Source organism: Notothenia rossii, assembly GCF_949606895.1.
Source record: "Notothenia rossii genome assembly, chromosome: 4".
Classification (NCBI taxonomy): Eukaryota; Metazoa; Chordata; class Actinopteri; order Perciformes; family Nototheniidae; genus Notothenia; species Notothenia rossii.
The window spans coordinates 85,056,301-85,069,940 of record NC_136902.1 but is presented as its reverse complement, the minus strand read 5'-3'; the positions used below and the strand labels follow the sequence as shown (position 1 = coordinate 85,069,940).

The 13,640-nt window shown below is 39.6% G+C and overlaps 1 protein-coding gene and 1 long non-coding RNA gene across 4 annotated transcripts in view; one reads left to right on the top strand and one right to left on the bottom strand.

Moving 5' to 3' along the window:
• LOC307035904 overlaps positions 1-1,187 on the bottom strand; it is a 34,017-nt gene extending 32,830 nt beyond the window's left edge. The window contains exon 1 of the long non-coding RNA XR_013807234.1: positions 1,072-1,187. This is a non-coding gene — a long non-coding RNA (uncharacterized lncRNA). The remainder of the gene's footprint in view (positions 1-1,071) is intronic.
• Positions 1,117-10,645, top strand: rbm7 (RNA binding motif protein 7). 3 transcript variants are annotated; one of them, XM_079675751.1, is made up of 6 exons: positions 1,117-1,344; positions 1,789-1,951; positions 2,727-2,802; positions 2,978-3,136; positions 9,051-9,144; positions 9,704-10,645. In XM_079675751.1, the coding sequence occupies exons 1-6, from the start codon at positions 1,252-1,254 to the stop codon at positions 10,058-10,060; spliced, it is 942 nt and encodes a 313-aa protein (XP_079531877.1). In that variant the 5' UTR covers positions 1,117-1,251; the 3' UTR covers positions 10,061-10,645. The 3 variants fall into 3 exon arrangements, with proteins under 3 accessions (XP_079531877.1, XP_079531876.1, XP_079531878.1); XM_079675750.1 differs by having other exon boundaries at positions 2,924-3,136; XM_079675752.1 differs by lacking the exon at positions 2,978-3,136.
• The last annotated feature ends 2,995 nt before the right edge of the window (positions 10,646-13,640 follow it).

Below are 13,640 nucleotides of genomic sequence, written 5' to 3'. Positions count from 1 at the left end.
TTAATGACAGTAACATTTTGTCTTAAGAAACTTCAATCATAAGTTATAGGTTGTGTTTTGGGACGTTTAAAAAAAGAAATACACGCACTCACTCAGTCTGTGTACTTGTCTTTGTAGGCCAGCAATCATTTGAGTATAAGTGAGTCTATGATTTAGACATGCCACAATAGGAAGAGTGCAGGTGTAAATAACACAATGAATTCCATTTAGCTGTTTCAGTTTCAGGGCCCTAGTATTATAGTAAGTAAAAATGTCCCAGCATACTCAGAGAGATATAATCAGAGCGAAGACATCCCGATAGTTATTATTATCACCTGTTATTATTATTATCAAAAACTCTGCTGTTTTTTTAAATTCTCATCTTAATCAGATGATGTTGTACACTATTCAACAACCAATTGTAATGCTTCTCTTTGTCGAAAGAAAAAACAAAACAGAATCGAAATGAGAAAGCAGTCATGTTGCCTGTAGAACCCAAACGATTGATTAATCAATTACTAAACCAGGAAGATAATATTTATAATCGTTAATCTTTTATCTATCAGAACATTATTACAGACTCTATCTGAATCCAGTTTGTCAAATTAGAGGATTTCCTGCTTTTTTATTTGCTATAGATTTGCTTTTTTTTTGGCTGTAAATCCAAAGTTTCTAAACCACCAGACTAACAAGCAGTTTAATTAAAAAAAAGTAAACTGGGAGGGAGTTTAGGTAGACTTAACAATCAATTGATTAATCTACAAAACACTTATACCATTAATCAACAATTCAATGAACATTTGCATCCTTACAAGCCTAATTATACAAATCATATATCGCCAGTAAACATGAAGTTGTAAAGGTGAAGTGAAAACTAATGTTTCCACTTTAGCAACCCTCCAGTTAGGCTATGTGTTGTTTAGGCTTATTTGGGCTAGGCTACATATAAAGCTCCCAGGTTAAATTAAAAATGCCTATAGCCAACGTAATATAACGTAAACATATTGTAGAAACATGTTGTCATGCATACACTTTTGGAGTTCAAAGAAAAAAGGTTTTGTTCAAAGCTAATTTATTATCAAACATAAGTACCGTATTTTCTGTGTCGTAAAGACGCCACTGTTGATTGCGACAGAAGCTCCGGTGTGACAGCATATCCCTTTACGACAACACAGGCCTTCCGGTTGTATTTAGCGGAGCGCTTTTTTTTTAAATAACGCTACACGTTATCATTTAAGTTGCTTGCGAGGCCAGTATCTGTTCAAATATACAATGGGGATTGAGGACGAAGCGGACCGGACGCTCTTCATTAGAAATTTAGATTCAAGAGTGACGGAGGAGCTTTTGTTCGAGCTGTTTATACAGGTACTGTTGTGGATACAACTAGACAAAGCTAACTAATGCTAACAAATGCAAGCATTTCAGGGATGAAATTATACAAAAGTGGGAAGTTATGAAGTAATACGCCTATATATTGTTACGCTAATGTTTTGTATGCACACGCTGCGTGCAATCTATATTTTGTAATGTTTGTACAGGTGCCGTTGTCGCTAAAACTAGACGTAGCTAACGAGCAAATGTCAATAATGCTAACAAACCGAAAGCGTTTCACATATAAAAACTCCCAACCATGTTAATTCATGAAGAAATACGCTCATTTTCGGTTATATGATGTTACCCGAATGTTTTTATGCACACGCTGCGTGCAATTTTAAGAGAGACTGACTTTGTTTGCTAACGGCAGCTAGCGTTTGCTTTAGCTACTTGTTGTTTATGTACGTCATTAACAGTATTTGCTTGTTTTTGCAGGCAGGACCTCTGACCAAAACTAAGATTCCAAAAGATGCGGATGGGAAACAGAAAACATTTGGTTTTGCCGTCTACAAACATGAAGTGTCTGTGCCATATGCCATGCAGCTCCTGGACGGGACATCGGTGCACGGGAGAACCCTTCACGTGCAGTTCAGATCAGGTGAGTTATTTTGATCTCTTTTGACAACTTGTCAGTCAGTACTTAGAACATATTCCTTTTAACGGAGCTGCACTTCTAGACACGTGTTTAGTAATCTTAGCCACAGTTTGTCCCCCTCGTCTATTAAAGTACATTCGTGCCATCTTAGCTTAGCCAGGTTATCTTAAATATATTATAACGTTAAAAAAAAAAAACAGGAGGTCATTTAAAAATACTAACAGGTGCTTTCAGGATATTTTTTTAGAAAAAACTGGTTTAAGGAATATGTTGGATATCATTTGATAAAATGCAATCTCAAATATAACATGGCTGCATCTCAATAACACTGATTGTTGCACCTGTGTCTATACCGAACTCCTTATGTATAGAAAATGGCACCCATTGATAAACAAACTAAAAACATTATTTAAAGCATGAATATCTGCTGGATCCATGCCAAATACACTCTTTGAGTTCCCTGTATCCTTTCAAGCCTATATTTTATTCAACATTTCTTATGCCATGTAAAAAGAAGGTCTAAAAACCAACATAACATTCTCACATGTTGAATAAATAAGGTTTAATCTCGGCTATTTCAAGTCAGATAATATTGCTCATATTCTTGCTGTGTGTGGTCATATGATGATCAGCAACACAAATTGGCACAAACAAATTCAATAGTTATCATTTAGTCATTTTCTCATACAATGATATGTGTCACTGTTGGTAATTAACAAAGCACATTAATTTATCCATCACTAATCAACAGTGCTTTTATTTTGTTACCCCATCACAGGGAGCAGTCATAGCAACAGTCCAGGGAACTCACAGAATACAAGTCCGGCAAATACCCCAAATCCGCACGGACAGAGGTAAGAATGTCTCATCGTACCGTGTTTGTGAAAACTGTGCTCTTAGTGCGGATGAGCTGATCTCCATGTTTGACTCGACATGTACACTAATATTGGATTCTGTTGCTCCTTTTACGCTTAGACGCACCAAAGTTCTCTCAGAGCCGTGGCTCAATGACTCTACTCGTGCTCTCAGGTGCGCTTGCAGGCGTGCGGAGAGAAAATGGAAAAAGGATAAGCTCCATGTCTCCCTAGAAATCCTTCGTGCTTGCCTCGCCGACTACCAGACGGCAGTCAATGCAGCCAAAACAGAGCACCTTTCTCTGTTAATCTCCAAAACAGCCATAAACCGCAGGTTGTTTTTAATGTCCTTGACTCTATCATTAATCCCTGTGATGTTTCTTCAATTGTGCCATCGACTACGTAGGGCTGCTCGATTATGGCAAAAATCATAATCTCGATTATTTGGGTCAATAATTGATATCACGATTATTAAAAACGATTATCCGTTTACTTTGAAAACATCAATTTATTGGAGAATCTTTTTTTTAACAGTATGTTTTTAACAGTTGATTACCCTGATCTTTAAGTATAAATCAACTGAAAATCCAATAATACAAAAAAATGTATTTGAAAAAAGAAAGAAAAGTAATAATAAAAAAATATTTGTTTTATTTCGATGTTATTTTCGCAATCGTTGCAAGCCATAATCGTAATTGCGATTTAAAATATGATTAATTGAGCAGCCCTACTCTGTTGAAAGTTTCTTATCGAAAAAGTGTCTGCGCTTAGGCTAGCCCACACTAGTGCTACCCCAGATCCTGCTCCTTTTCTGTGCCCTGCTGTCCTCGACCACTTAGAGCCTGTATCCCTCTCTTCTCTCTCGGATGTAGTCAAGCACCTGCGGCCGACAAATTGCACCTCAGACAGCATTCCCTCTCGCCTTCTCAAAGATGTTTTCGAATCAGTTGGAGCAAGTATTTTATTACTTATAAACAGGGCTGCACATAACTGGTACGCAAGTGCGCATGCGCACCCCCCGCCAAAAAAGAAGCACCGGATCATTTGAAAAAGCGCGTTTGCGCACCAACATAGAGAGAGAGAAATGAGAGAAGAGAGATATTTGCGAGTTGCATAAGAACTGGTAAGATAGCAGGGTTTCCAACACATAGACTTTACTTGGGCGGGCCGCCCATGTATATTAACGGCCGCCAAAGTATAATTCGAGAGCCATTTAGATTGAATTTTTTTAATCTGTCCGCGAGCATGACTGCATCTGCGATCCCTCGCTCTACCCCTAGCTATCGTGTGAAGGGTCTGCTTTATGCGTACAGTAACAATTTTTTTTTCCCCGTCATTTTAAGGATGCGCACCAGGCAACATCTCCAGGTGCTCCTTTGAGAATCAGGGTTATGTGCACCCCTGCTTATAAACACCTCTTAGCTCAGGATGTGTCCCAGTTGCCTTACAAGATGCCCGTGGTGCAGCCACTGCAGTGTTTCCCACAGAATTTGATTCTTTTTGTGGGGGCACTGCACCGCACCCCCCCCCCCCCCCCCCCCTACGTTCTTGTTGCTCTGTGTTGCGTTGTTAATGAGTGAAACACACCGGAGTTGAGGATCTGTGGGATTTATTCTCCCAAAAATATAACTTACAATTTAGGCATTTAGCAGACGCCTTATTCCAAAGCGATTTACAATGACCAATTACAGGGACATTCTCCCTGGAGTAACCGAGGGCTAAGTGCCTTACTCAAGGGCACACTAGTAGTGATGTTCCAGGCAGGATTTGAACTCGCAACCTTCCGATAATCAGCCCACCTCACTATCCATTAGAACAAAAAACAAAACAAAAAATATATTAATTATTATTATTTTGTATAGGAAACACTGGAGTTAGAACTGTCTGTTTAAGGCATCTAGTGGCTTGATGGAAAGACAAGGAAGGAAGCCACGACAGATTGTTTACACAAATAATAGAGATTACGTACAACTCCATATCTACAGTTAGAAAACACCATGCACAAAACATTGCATTGGGAGCAAAATATCTCTTGAGCACTCTTGAGGGACCATCAGCAGACTGATAGTCTACCATCCGTCTTTGGAAGCGTACACACATGCATCCACACCACTGTTAACGTGCTGCTGAGGTTTCTCTGTATCATTGTCGGTGGTATTAAGTATTCAGTGAGGCGCCACTCTTGTGCAGGTCATTCATGCGCTGTGCTCACCGGCTTGCACCCACATCAATGAGCCACAAGTTTAAAAGGAGCATTGACAAAGCGAAGGGAAAAGGAAAAGAAAAGAGGTCTTTAAACACATGAAAGCTGCTGGTATCACACGCAGGAAGCAGAGGTTTGAACTAGGGCTGCTCAAATAATCGTATTTTAATCGCAATTACGATTTTGGCTTGCAACGATTATGAAAACAACAATCTAAATTAAACCATTATTTATTTATATTTTTTAAATTATTTTTTGTATTGGTTTTTCAGTTGAATTATACTTAAAGTTCAGGGTAATCAACTGTTCAAAACATACTGTTCAACATATTTTTTTTCAATAAATGGATGTTTTCAAAGTAAATGAATAATCGTTTTTAATAATCGTGATATCAATTATGGATAATCGAGATTATGATTTTTGCAATAATCGAGCAGCCCTAGTTTGTACTCATGCAGCCATCATGCTATCGCTGGAAATGACAGTCGAAAAGATGGAAAAATTAGATCAGAGATAAAGCATATTTTGAGATAGCGTTATGACAATACATGGATGAATACAAGAGTGGATGTGATCTGTGGAGTCATTGGAGTTTATTCTGGTACAGAGCTGGGTTAAAGAGCAATACAAAAAAAACAGTCCACTTAAAAAGAAACATTTCGACCCCTCCATTCTCGCAAATTTTAGGCCCATCTTCCAACTACCTTTTTTTATCTAAAGTCCTGGAGCGAGTAGTCTATGCCCAGCTGCCGCCTTTTTTAACCACGCATGGAATCCATGAAAAGTTTCAGTCTGGCTTCAAACCCATGCACAGTACTGAAACAACCCTTTTTAAGAGTTTTTAATGATCTGCTCCTAGCCGCCGACTCAGGTAGCCCAGCTGTCCTGGTGCTGTTAGACCTGACAGCTGCCTTTGACACTGTGGACCATAGTAGTGATGGCAGTTTGACACTGAAGCTTCGAACGGAGCTTCAACCCTGGACTTCCTATTCCATAGAAGCAGTGCTTCGAAGCTTGCTTCAAATCATGTGACATGTGACGTCTGAACCAGCAACTGCTTCATTTCCTGAATGAATCACTTGACTGGTTCGTGGTCCAATCACGCGATTCAATGCACCGCCTCGTCTCTATTCTGACAGGTGACAGGTTGAAACAGTTTCAAATTTGAGCGCTTCAACACTTTATAACCGCTCTAAACAATGCGCAATGTGTGGGTTGTTGTCGTAGTTTGCGTTGTTGTTGAGTTGTTGTTGTTGGTATTGCTTTTGAATTGGATCATTATAGAGCAAGCCAGGAAGAAATATAGGTCGTTCTGACTCGGGGAAACACTTCAAAATGTGGAGAAGTTGTGAACAAAAAGACAATTGGTAACATAAAAACACTTCAATAGTTTCAGGAATAGATAGCCCAATGGATTGAGCCGGCGGCCAGGATGCGGCGATGTCCTCCGCGCAGCTGGTTCAAAGCCCGGAATAGTTAAACTTTTAATCATTGCTTTCTACTTTAATAACTGATAAAAGGCCCTCTCCACCCAAAAACATGTCCAACACTCTCTAGTCTCTTCTCAATAACCCAATTGTGTGTGTGTGTGTGTGTGTGTGTGTGTGTGTGTGTGTGTGTGTGTGTGTGTGGCAGCCTTGCACTTCGCCAGGAGAGGTCGCTGTAACTAAAGCTTCGAGAAATGAACCTAATGCCGACACAATTGTCCAAGTGGTGCGATGCTTCATTTTGCCATCACTAGACCATAGCCTCCTGTTTTCGCGGCTCGAACAGTCCGCAGGCATCACAGGCTCTGCCCTTGCATGGTTCAGGTCCTACCTGACAGACCGTAGCTTCTCAGTGCAGCTAGGTGCCTTCTCCTCTGCCAAAGCCCCTCTTACCTGTGGGGTTCCCCAAGGCTCTATTCTGGGCCCCATCCTTTTTCTACTGTACATACTGCCCCTAGGTTCAATTCTCACAAAACACAACATCTCCTTCCATTGCTATGCCGAAGATGTACCGATATATCTGCCTCTCAATTCTAATGTCAACTCATTACAGCTATTGATGGACTGCTTGACAGAGATCAAATCCTGGCTTAGCCAAAATGTCCTTAACCTCAACGAGAACAAGACCGAGGTCATCTTTTTTGGACTCCAGCCTCTCTGGTTGATATTCTGGGCTCCCTCAATAAAAACATCCTCCCCTCTGTCATGAACCTTGGAGTGACCTGCAATAGCGCTTTTAAATTTGATAAGCAGGTCAGCACCATAGTCAACCCCTGCTTTTTTTTAAAATTCGACTATTGGCCTAGACCAGGTCGTTTTTTTATTCTAGACCTAGAAAGGGTTATTAACGCCTTTGTTACCACAAGGCTGGATTATCGCAACGCTCTATACGTGGGTATGGACCAGGCGTCAATTGGACGCCTGCTGCTAGTGCAGAACCCAGCTGCGCGTCTTCTCACTGGCCACAAAAATTGTCACCACAGAACCCCAATTCTGATTCCGGTTCCGAATTGATTTTAAACTCCTTTTTTATTAGTTTTTAAAGCTCTAAATGGGCTGGCTCCGGCATATATAGCAGAACTCCTCCATCGCTACACCCCAGCCAGAGCATTAAGGTGGACTGACCAACTGCTGCTGGTAGTGCCCAAGACCAGGCTAAAAACCAGAGGGCACCGAGCCTTTGCAGCGTGTGTGTGCAGACGTGCAAGTTCTCATGCTCTTGGCAGCACAAAAACTGGAGCTCTGGCCAAAAAGGTGGCATGAAATGGGATTGGACCGGTCTGTATTTACTTTTGTAGAAGACTGTGCAATCCTTTCCATTTTTTATGCCAGATTTCATCATGCAGCACTGCCTGCTAACAGAATATACTGGAAAACCTGAGTGATTGCCCTGGTGTTACATTAGGCACCATTAGACCAGTGTAATGTTTAAAGATTAGTTTTAGTTTACAAGTTTTGCGTTCAAGGGTTCGTAAAACATATTCCCGGTTCAATTCATGTACATTTGTGTAAATATAACTTTTAATGGAAAATATTTTATTGATGTCTAACATTTCGCTATATAAGCTAAATCAATTATAATGCACTCTGATGTAGGCGTAGAATAACAGAACTGTCTGCAAAAACATGTCAAGATAAAGATGTATCTATGCATTCATGTGGCGTGGCAATATACCAAACCAACATGGATTTAAACCATAAGTGGCATTAATGCTTACAAAGATAACAAGGAGTCGTGAGTGAGGGCAAGCAGAGACGTCTACACGGGGCATATTGAGGTGAAGGTGGTGAACAATCCCCTCGTTGCAACACCAGCTACAGGTGGATGCAGCTCTTTGGAATCAGACGAGTTAGACTTGGCTTCCTCACCATGCTGATGGATCTTGGCACATCTCTAACCACTGAAAAACAATTCTTCATAACTTCAAACAGCAGGCTTCATCCAACAAAACGTTATATGACCTAATTTGCAATGTTTGTAATATCTGACTTCCTTGGCTCGATGTATATGGATCAATCATTTGTTAACTTTTGTTGTTTGGCGCGGTACTCTTTGCTTGAAGTCTGAGTTTACATTATCAAAAACAATCCTAAGAAATAGTTTTCTGCTCGAGTTCACATTATGTTCTTAACAATGGATCTTTATAATCACTGTGTGGTCAGATTAACTGAAGAAATATTAAACCACTACAGTATGGGCTACTGTATTCATAGTAGTCATTAATGCTCATGCTGCCTTCACTGTGAACGGTTGCTCTTCATTCTCCACATTCATTTTCAGCCCTCTTTTGTACATCCAACTGTATTTACATGTGAACTTGACTTAAAACTGATTATTTGTAAAGCAATCCTAGCAGACTTTAAAATGCGTTACTTTTCCATGAATGCCAAAGAAGTGAAATAAGCCCAAAGCATGAATTAGACATTGAGTCAAATAATCAAAAAGTCATACAGATTTTTATCCCAAATGGTTAGTCATTATGTTTAGCGTGCACCTGCCACTCTGAACACTCTGAATACTTTAAAATATTTAACAGTGTTTTGCTTCCCTCCTGCAGGACCCCGGTCCACTTCAGCTCTCCACCATACACTCCTCCACCCCAGATGAACAGGTCCCTTTCATCTCCTGACAGTCTGCAGAAGCATGTCATGGTAACCGTTTTATTCTTTTATTTTCACACAACACCTCACAGGATCTTCTTCTTATGTGACTGACATGCAGAGGCCTGCTCTTTGCAAAAAAAGAAGACATGTTTACGTTGTATGATCTGACAGGACTGGAAAACAACCTTTTTAGGCCTCTAGAACCGTATGAAACACGTCATGTTATCACAGATACGTTTTCCGCCTGCTCACACAGTCATGCACATACTTGCTGAACACAAACAGTGTTTTATATTATGTGATTTGTTGCCGTCTGTCATTGTTCTATCAACGTTTTTTTTAGTGTAGGGGTTTCTTTCTTTCAGTTCTGAATTACAAATGATTAAGTAATGACGAAAAAAGTATATATTTTTACAATATTATGAAAGGGGCAGATTATTTATTTCAACTACTTTTTTTCAATACATACATTAATTTTATTACATTTTTGGAAGAAGTGAAAATGATGGTACATGCTAAATATTGGGCATTTAAACCCTAATCTAGAACATATACAATTATAGGAAACAAGGCTCATGTTATCGATACCCTTTCTATTCCTTCGTAGATGAACAACATGATGTGGCAGATCCAGATGCAGCAGATTGAGCAGTTAAATGGCGGTTTCTCCAAGCCTGTGCAAAGGCAGCCGCCGGCGGGGGGGAATGCGGGAGGGGGCGGCGGCTCCCGTCACCATGACAACGCCCCCTACCGCCACCCGGCCCAGATGCAGGGCAGCGGTGGCAGAAACCAGCGCTACGGAGAGGAACCAACTACCGGTCGTCACCAGCAACAAGGCCGGGACAGCTATCAGCAACAAGACAGGAGCGGTAATCGTTACGGTGACAGCAGAGGTGGCAAAAGACACCATGACGATAAGGGCGCAAACCGTGGCAACCAAGATAATAGATGGCGACGGTACTGAGACATGTAAAGGACTTCTGTAGAGACTTTACACATTTATGGACAACTTCCAAAAAAAAAGAGATCATGGCTTTTGTTGACATTCACATGTATACTCAGGTTGTTTGTACATGATTCCACCACTCTGAAGATTTGATAACTTTGCCTTAGAGACATTTTTGTTTACTTTTTAAGGTGTTTTTAAACTTCTACACTTTCATGTGAGTTTGTCCTCACAGAAAATATTTTGAGCTGTATTGATGGAGAGCAAGTTAAAGTTATTGGACACGACTCGTCATTTTAGATGATCGAGATGAAAAAAATACACATGTATTTATAGAAAAAGATTTGCAATATTGGACAGTTTATGTTATGCAAAAACCATTCAGATGGTGCTGCAATTCTTCAGGTATTTTGTAAAATACGACAGCTAAAGATTCCACCAGCACCAGTTTTACAATAATAGGGCACCATCCTTTTTTAATGTTGGATCTGTTGACCATGCTCTTTATAAAAAACAAAAGAGCTTTATTTAATTTTTTTATTCTGAGTCTGTAAGACGAACTGTTTTAAAAATGTCCATTACTATAAAGCTCCTTTCATTTGATTGTTGCAGTGTCTTTCATCTGGCCACAACACACGCCTGGGTCTTGGCTGTAAATCATGAATGCTATTTGCATCCCTTTGTATTTGACTAAGTGAGCTATTGTATGTTGATGCTACATGTTGTAATGCATGCACACACAGCCTCATCTGCACCTAAAAATGGCCCACGTGTAACTAATATGCTTGTGCTGTGAGTTTAAAAAGTAATCTACAGGTGGCGCCACACACATCCTTTTATTGAATCAATTAAGATGTTAAATATAACTGAGCCGCATGATCAGCTCCTACATCTGACCTTTCTATTTAGGATGCTTTCAAGTCTTTACATGGATTTGAAACTCAGCCTGGTCACTTTACAGCATGCAATTATGTTAAGGTTTATTTATTGTTCACCAAAGGTGAACACTTGATATCATGTTCTCTTTTAACGGAAGAGGCTTAACACCACTTAGTTTTTTTTTTCTCAATTTACTGATGTGAAAGAAATGTCCCATCCCAGAATTAGCAGCACTTTGATCCTTCACATCTCATGTTCCGATGAGCTTTTCACAACATATACCGCAGTGTCTCTGTTCGGAGTCGGACTTGCCTGCAACAATGTGATGATCAAATCCGTTAATGTCGGTGTTGAGGTTATAATCTACCCTTCCGAAAGTGCTTATGCCACTTCTAGTGCGCGCTATAGACAATATACCCGCCAATAAATCTCCCAGTGTCCAAAAGTGAGTTTGCATTTGCACCTTCGGAACTGGTCTTGCTTGTAATCTTTCTCGTGTCAGATTGCATCCTGATGCTCCCAAACGGCTCTAATGGAGAGTATCCTCTGCTCGGTGTCAGTAGCCCTTATTACGCTCCTGGCTGCGGCACAGCTCTTTTAATTGGTTGATCTGCCTGGCGTCTCCAGCCCTGCAGCGGGCGGATTAGAGAGGCCGCTCAGTAGCCGCTGCTGTGTGGACTTATATAGAAGCGTGTCTGCTCAAATGATCCACTTCCAAACATCCAGAGACCCTCCCCTCCCTCTGCAGCAGCCCCGCACCGCGAAGTGACAGCAGCCGCGAGTCCCGGATCTTGGCACAGACTCAGGTTGTTGGGTTCATCGGTGCCACAGTAGCCCGAGGAAAAGCCTGGGCCTAATTTAGCTGCTCATAGTCTTTGTGTTTTCATGCAGTCTTGATCTCTTTAAAATGTGTGAAAAAAACGGATACTGTCAGGTTAAGGTTTTCTGAAAGCAATACATGCACTACAATTAATACAAAACATACTTCGTATTTCAAACATATGAACGGCGTATTCAAAAGAGAGGATTATTTGAGAAAAACGAATGTGTGAAAGTTGTGAGAACATCTTATGCAGTAAAACTAAAAACAAACAAAGGTTGTATTTAGTAAAAAAAACAACCATATGAAAGTTGTTCTCCAAATAAAGAACAAAAAAAGTTATAGAAAAGTTTTCGAAATTCTAGTTAAAAGCGATGTAATGTCTTTAGCTCCGTTTTTTTTTTTTGGAGTGGCTTTCCTCCACCCTAAAATATATAATGTTCTCCACAGCAGTTGTTCTCATCCCCCCCTCTTTGATGAAGCCATCAAACCCCCTGAAGAGGCCGAGCTCTCCCAAACAGAGCTCCATATTTCCTGCTCAATAATCCTCTTTGAGTACCGCGGCTTCCGAGGCACCAGGGTTCCATTTATTCCCAATTCTTTAGATGATAATCGGTTCGCCTCCTTTCAGACTCCGACATTATTTGAAAAAGCTTCATGCACTTGGGTTTCCTCACAGGGATTAATCGTTTTATATTTATGTTAGATAAAAAGAAACTCATTTTATGATCTCATATATTCAAGCAAGTATCTGAAGCAATGTGCAATATATAAACGTGTTCTTAAAGACAGGCGTAAAATAGCACATAAACGATGTGTGTGCCACAATTAAAGGGAGATTTACATGCATATAAAACGATGTTATTGGCACAAATGTTTCTTTCAACATTTAATTTAAAGTGCCGGTAGCCTATGTGTAGTATTTATTACATTAATGTCAGGATCATCAGCCTGTTTGATCTGACTGACACTATTTAAAAATAGATATTCTCTCAAATAAAAAATATTTGGGGAAACATCATGAATTTAAAAACGAGTCACAGACGTGTTTTGTTAATGTATTGTTAGTAGGACAGTTAGTTGTATACTCGGCATGCTTTATACCGTGCGCACATTTGTTGATTAATAAATCAAATATTGCGTCATTATTCTTGGCAACTCATTAGAGAAAAGGGCACAGCTGACCTGGCCTTTAACCGAAGTTTTACTAACTATGTTCTCCTTTAGAAGCAGCCTCTAATGTTTTTCTTGTAGGCTAAGAAGTATACTCTAACAACAATATATTTCAAATGTTGCGTCAAATTTTATAATAATAATTATTTGTAGCCTATATGTAGGCTAATATTAACAATCATGATGTCATTTAGATAATTACATTAAAAAAAATGCACGGTTGAATCTAAAATTGTTAGTCACGCATGTAAACTGATTGACTGACTCGAAAAACAACAAAACCCATTTATTTGTTCAGGGTTTAAGAATAAAGAAGAACATGAAGAAAGAAAAGATAATTGAACTATTATTTGTCTGTGGTACGGCACTTCAAGTGTTTCTTTCTCTGTAAATCCAAACTCAAAATAACGAATATATATTGTATTGTACTAATAAAACTTAGAGTATAGGCCTAATCTGAGTTAGTCAAGTTAATAAGAAAATAAATGGGACACGTTGTAATTTATATCTAAACTAATAATACAGCCAATAATACAGACAGATAGCCTGATCCATACAAAGCGTTTTTAAATAAAAGCTGTCCGATTTTAGTTAACCTTAATCGGAAACGGTGATTATTATTCTAGGTGTAACATAGACTTGAACAGATTTGTAAATTGTTGAAACTATGATCTGCATCTGACGAAAAACATAGCTTTTTGGAGTCGAATTAAGAAATTGCAGGCT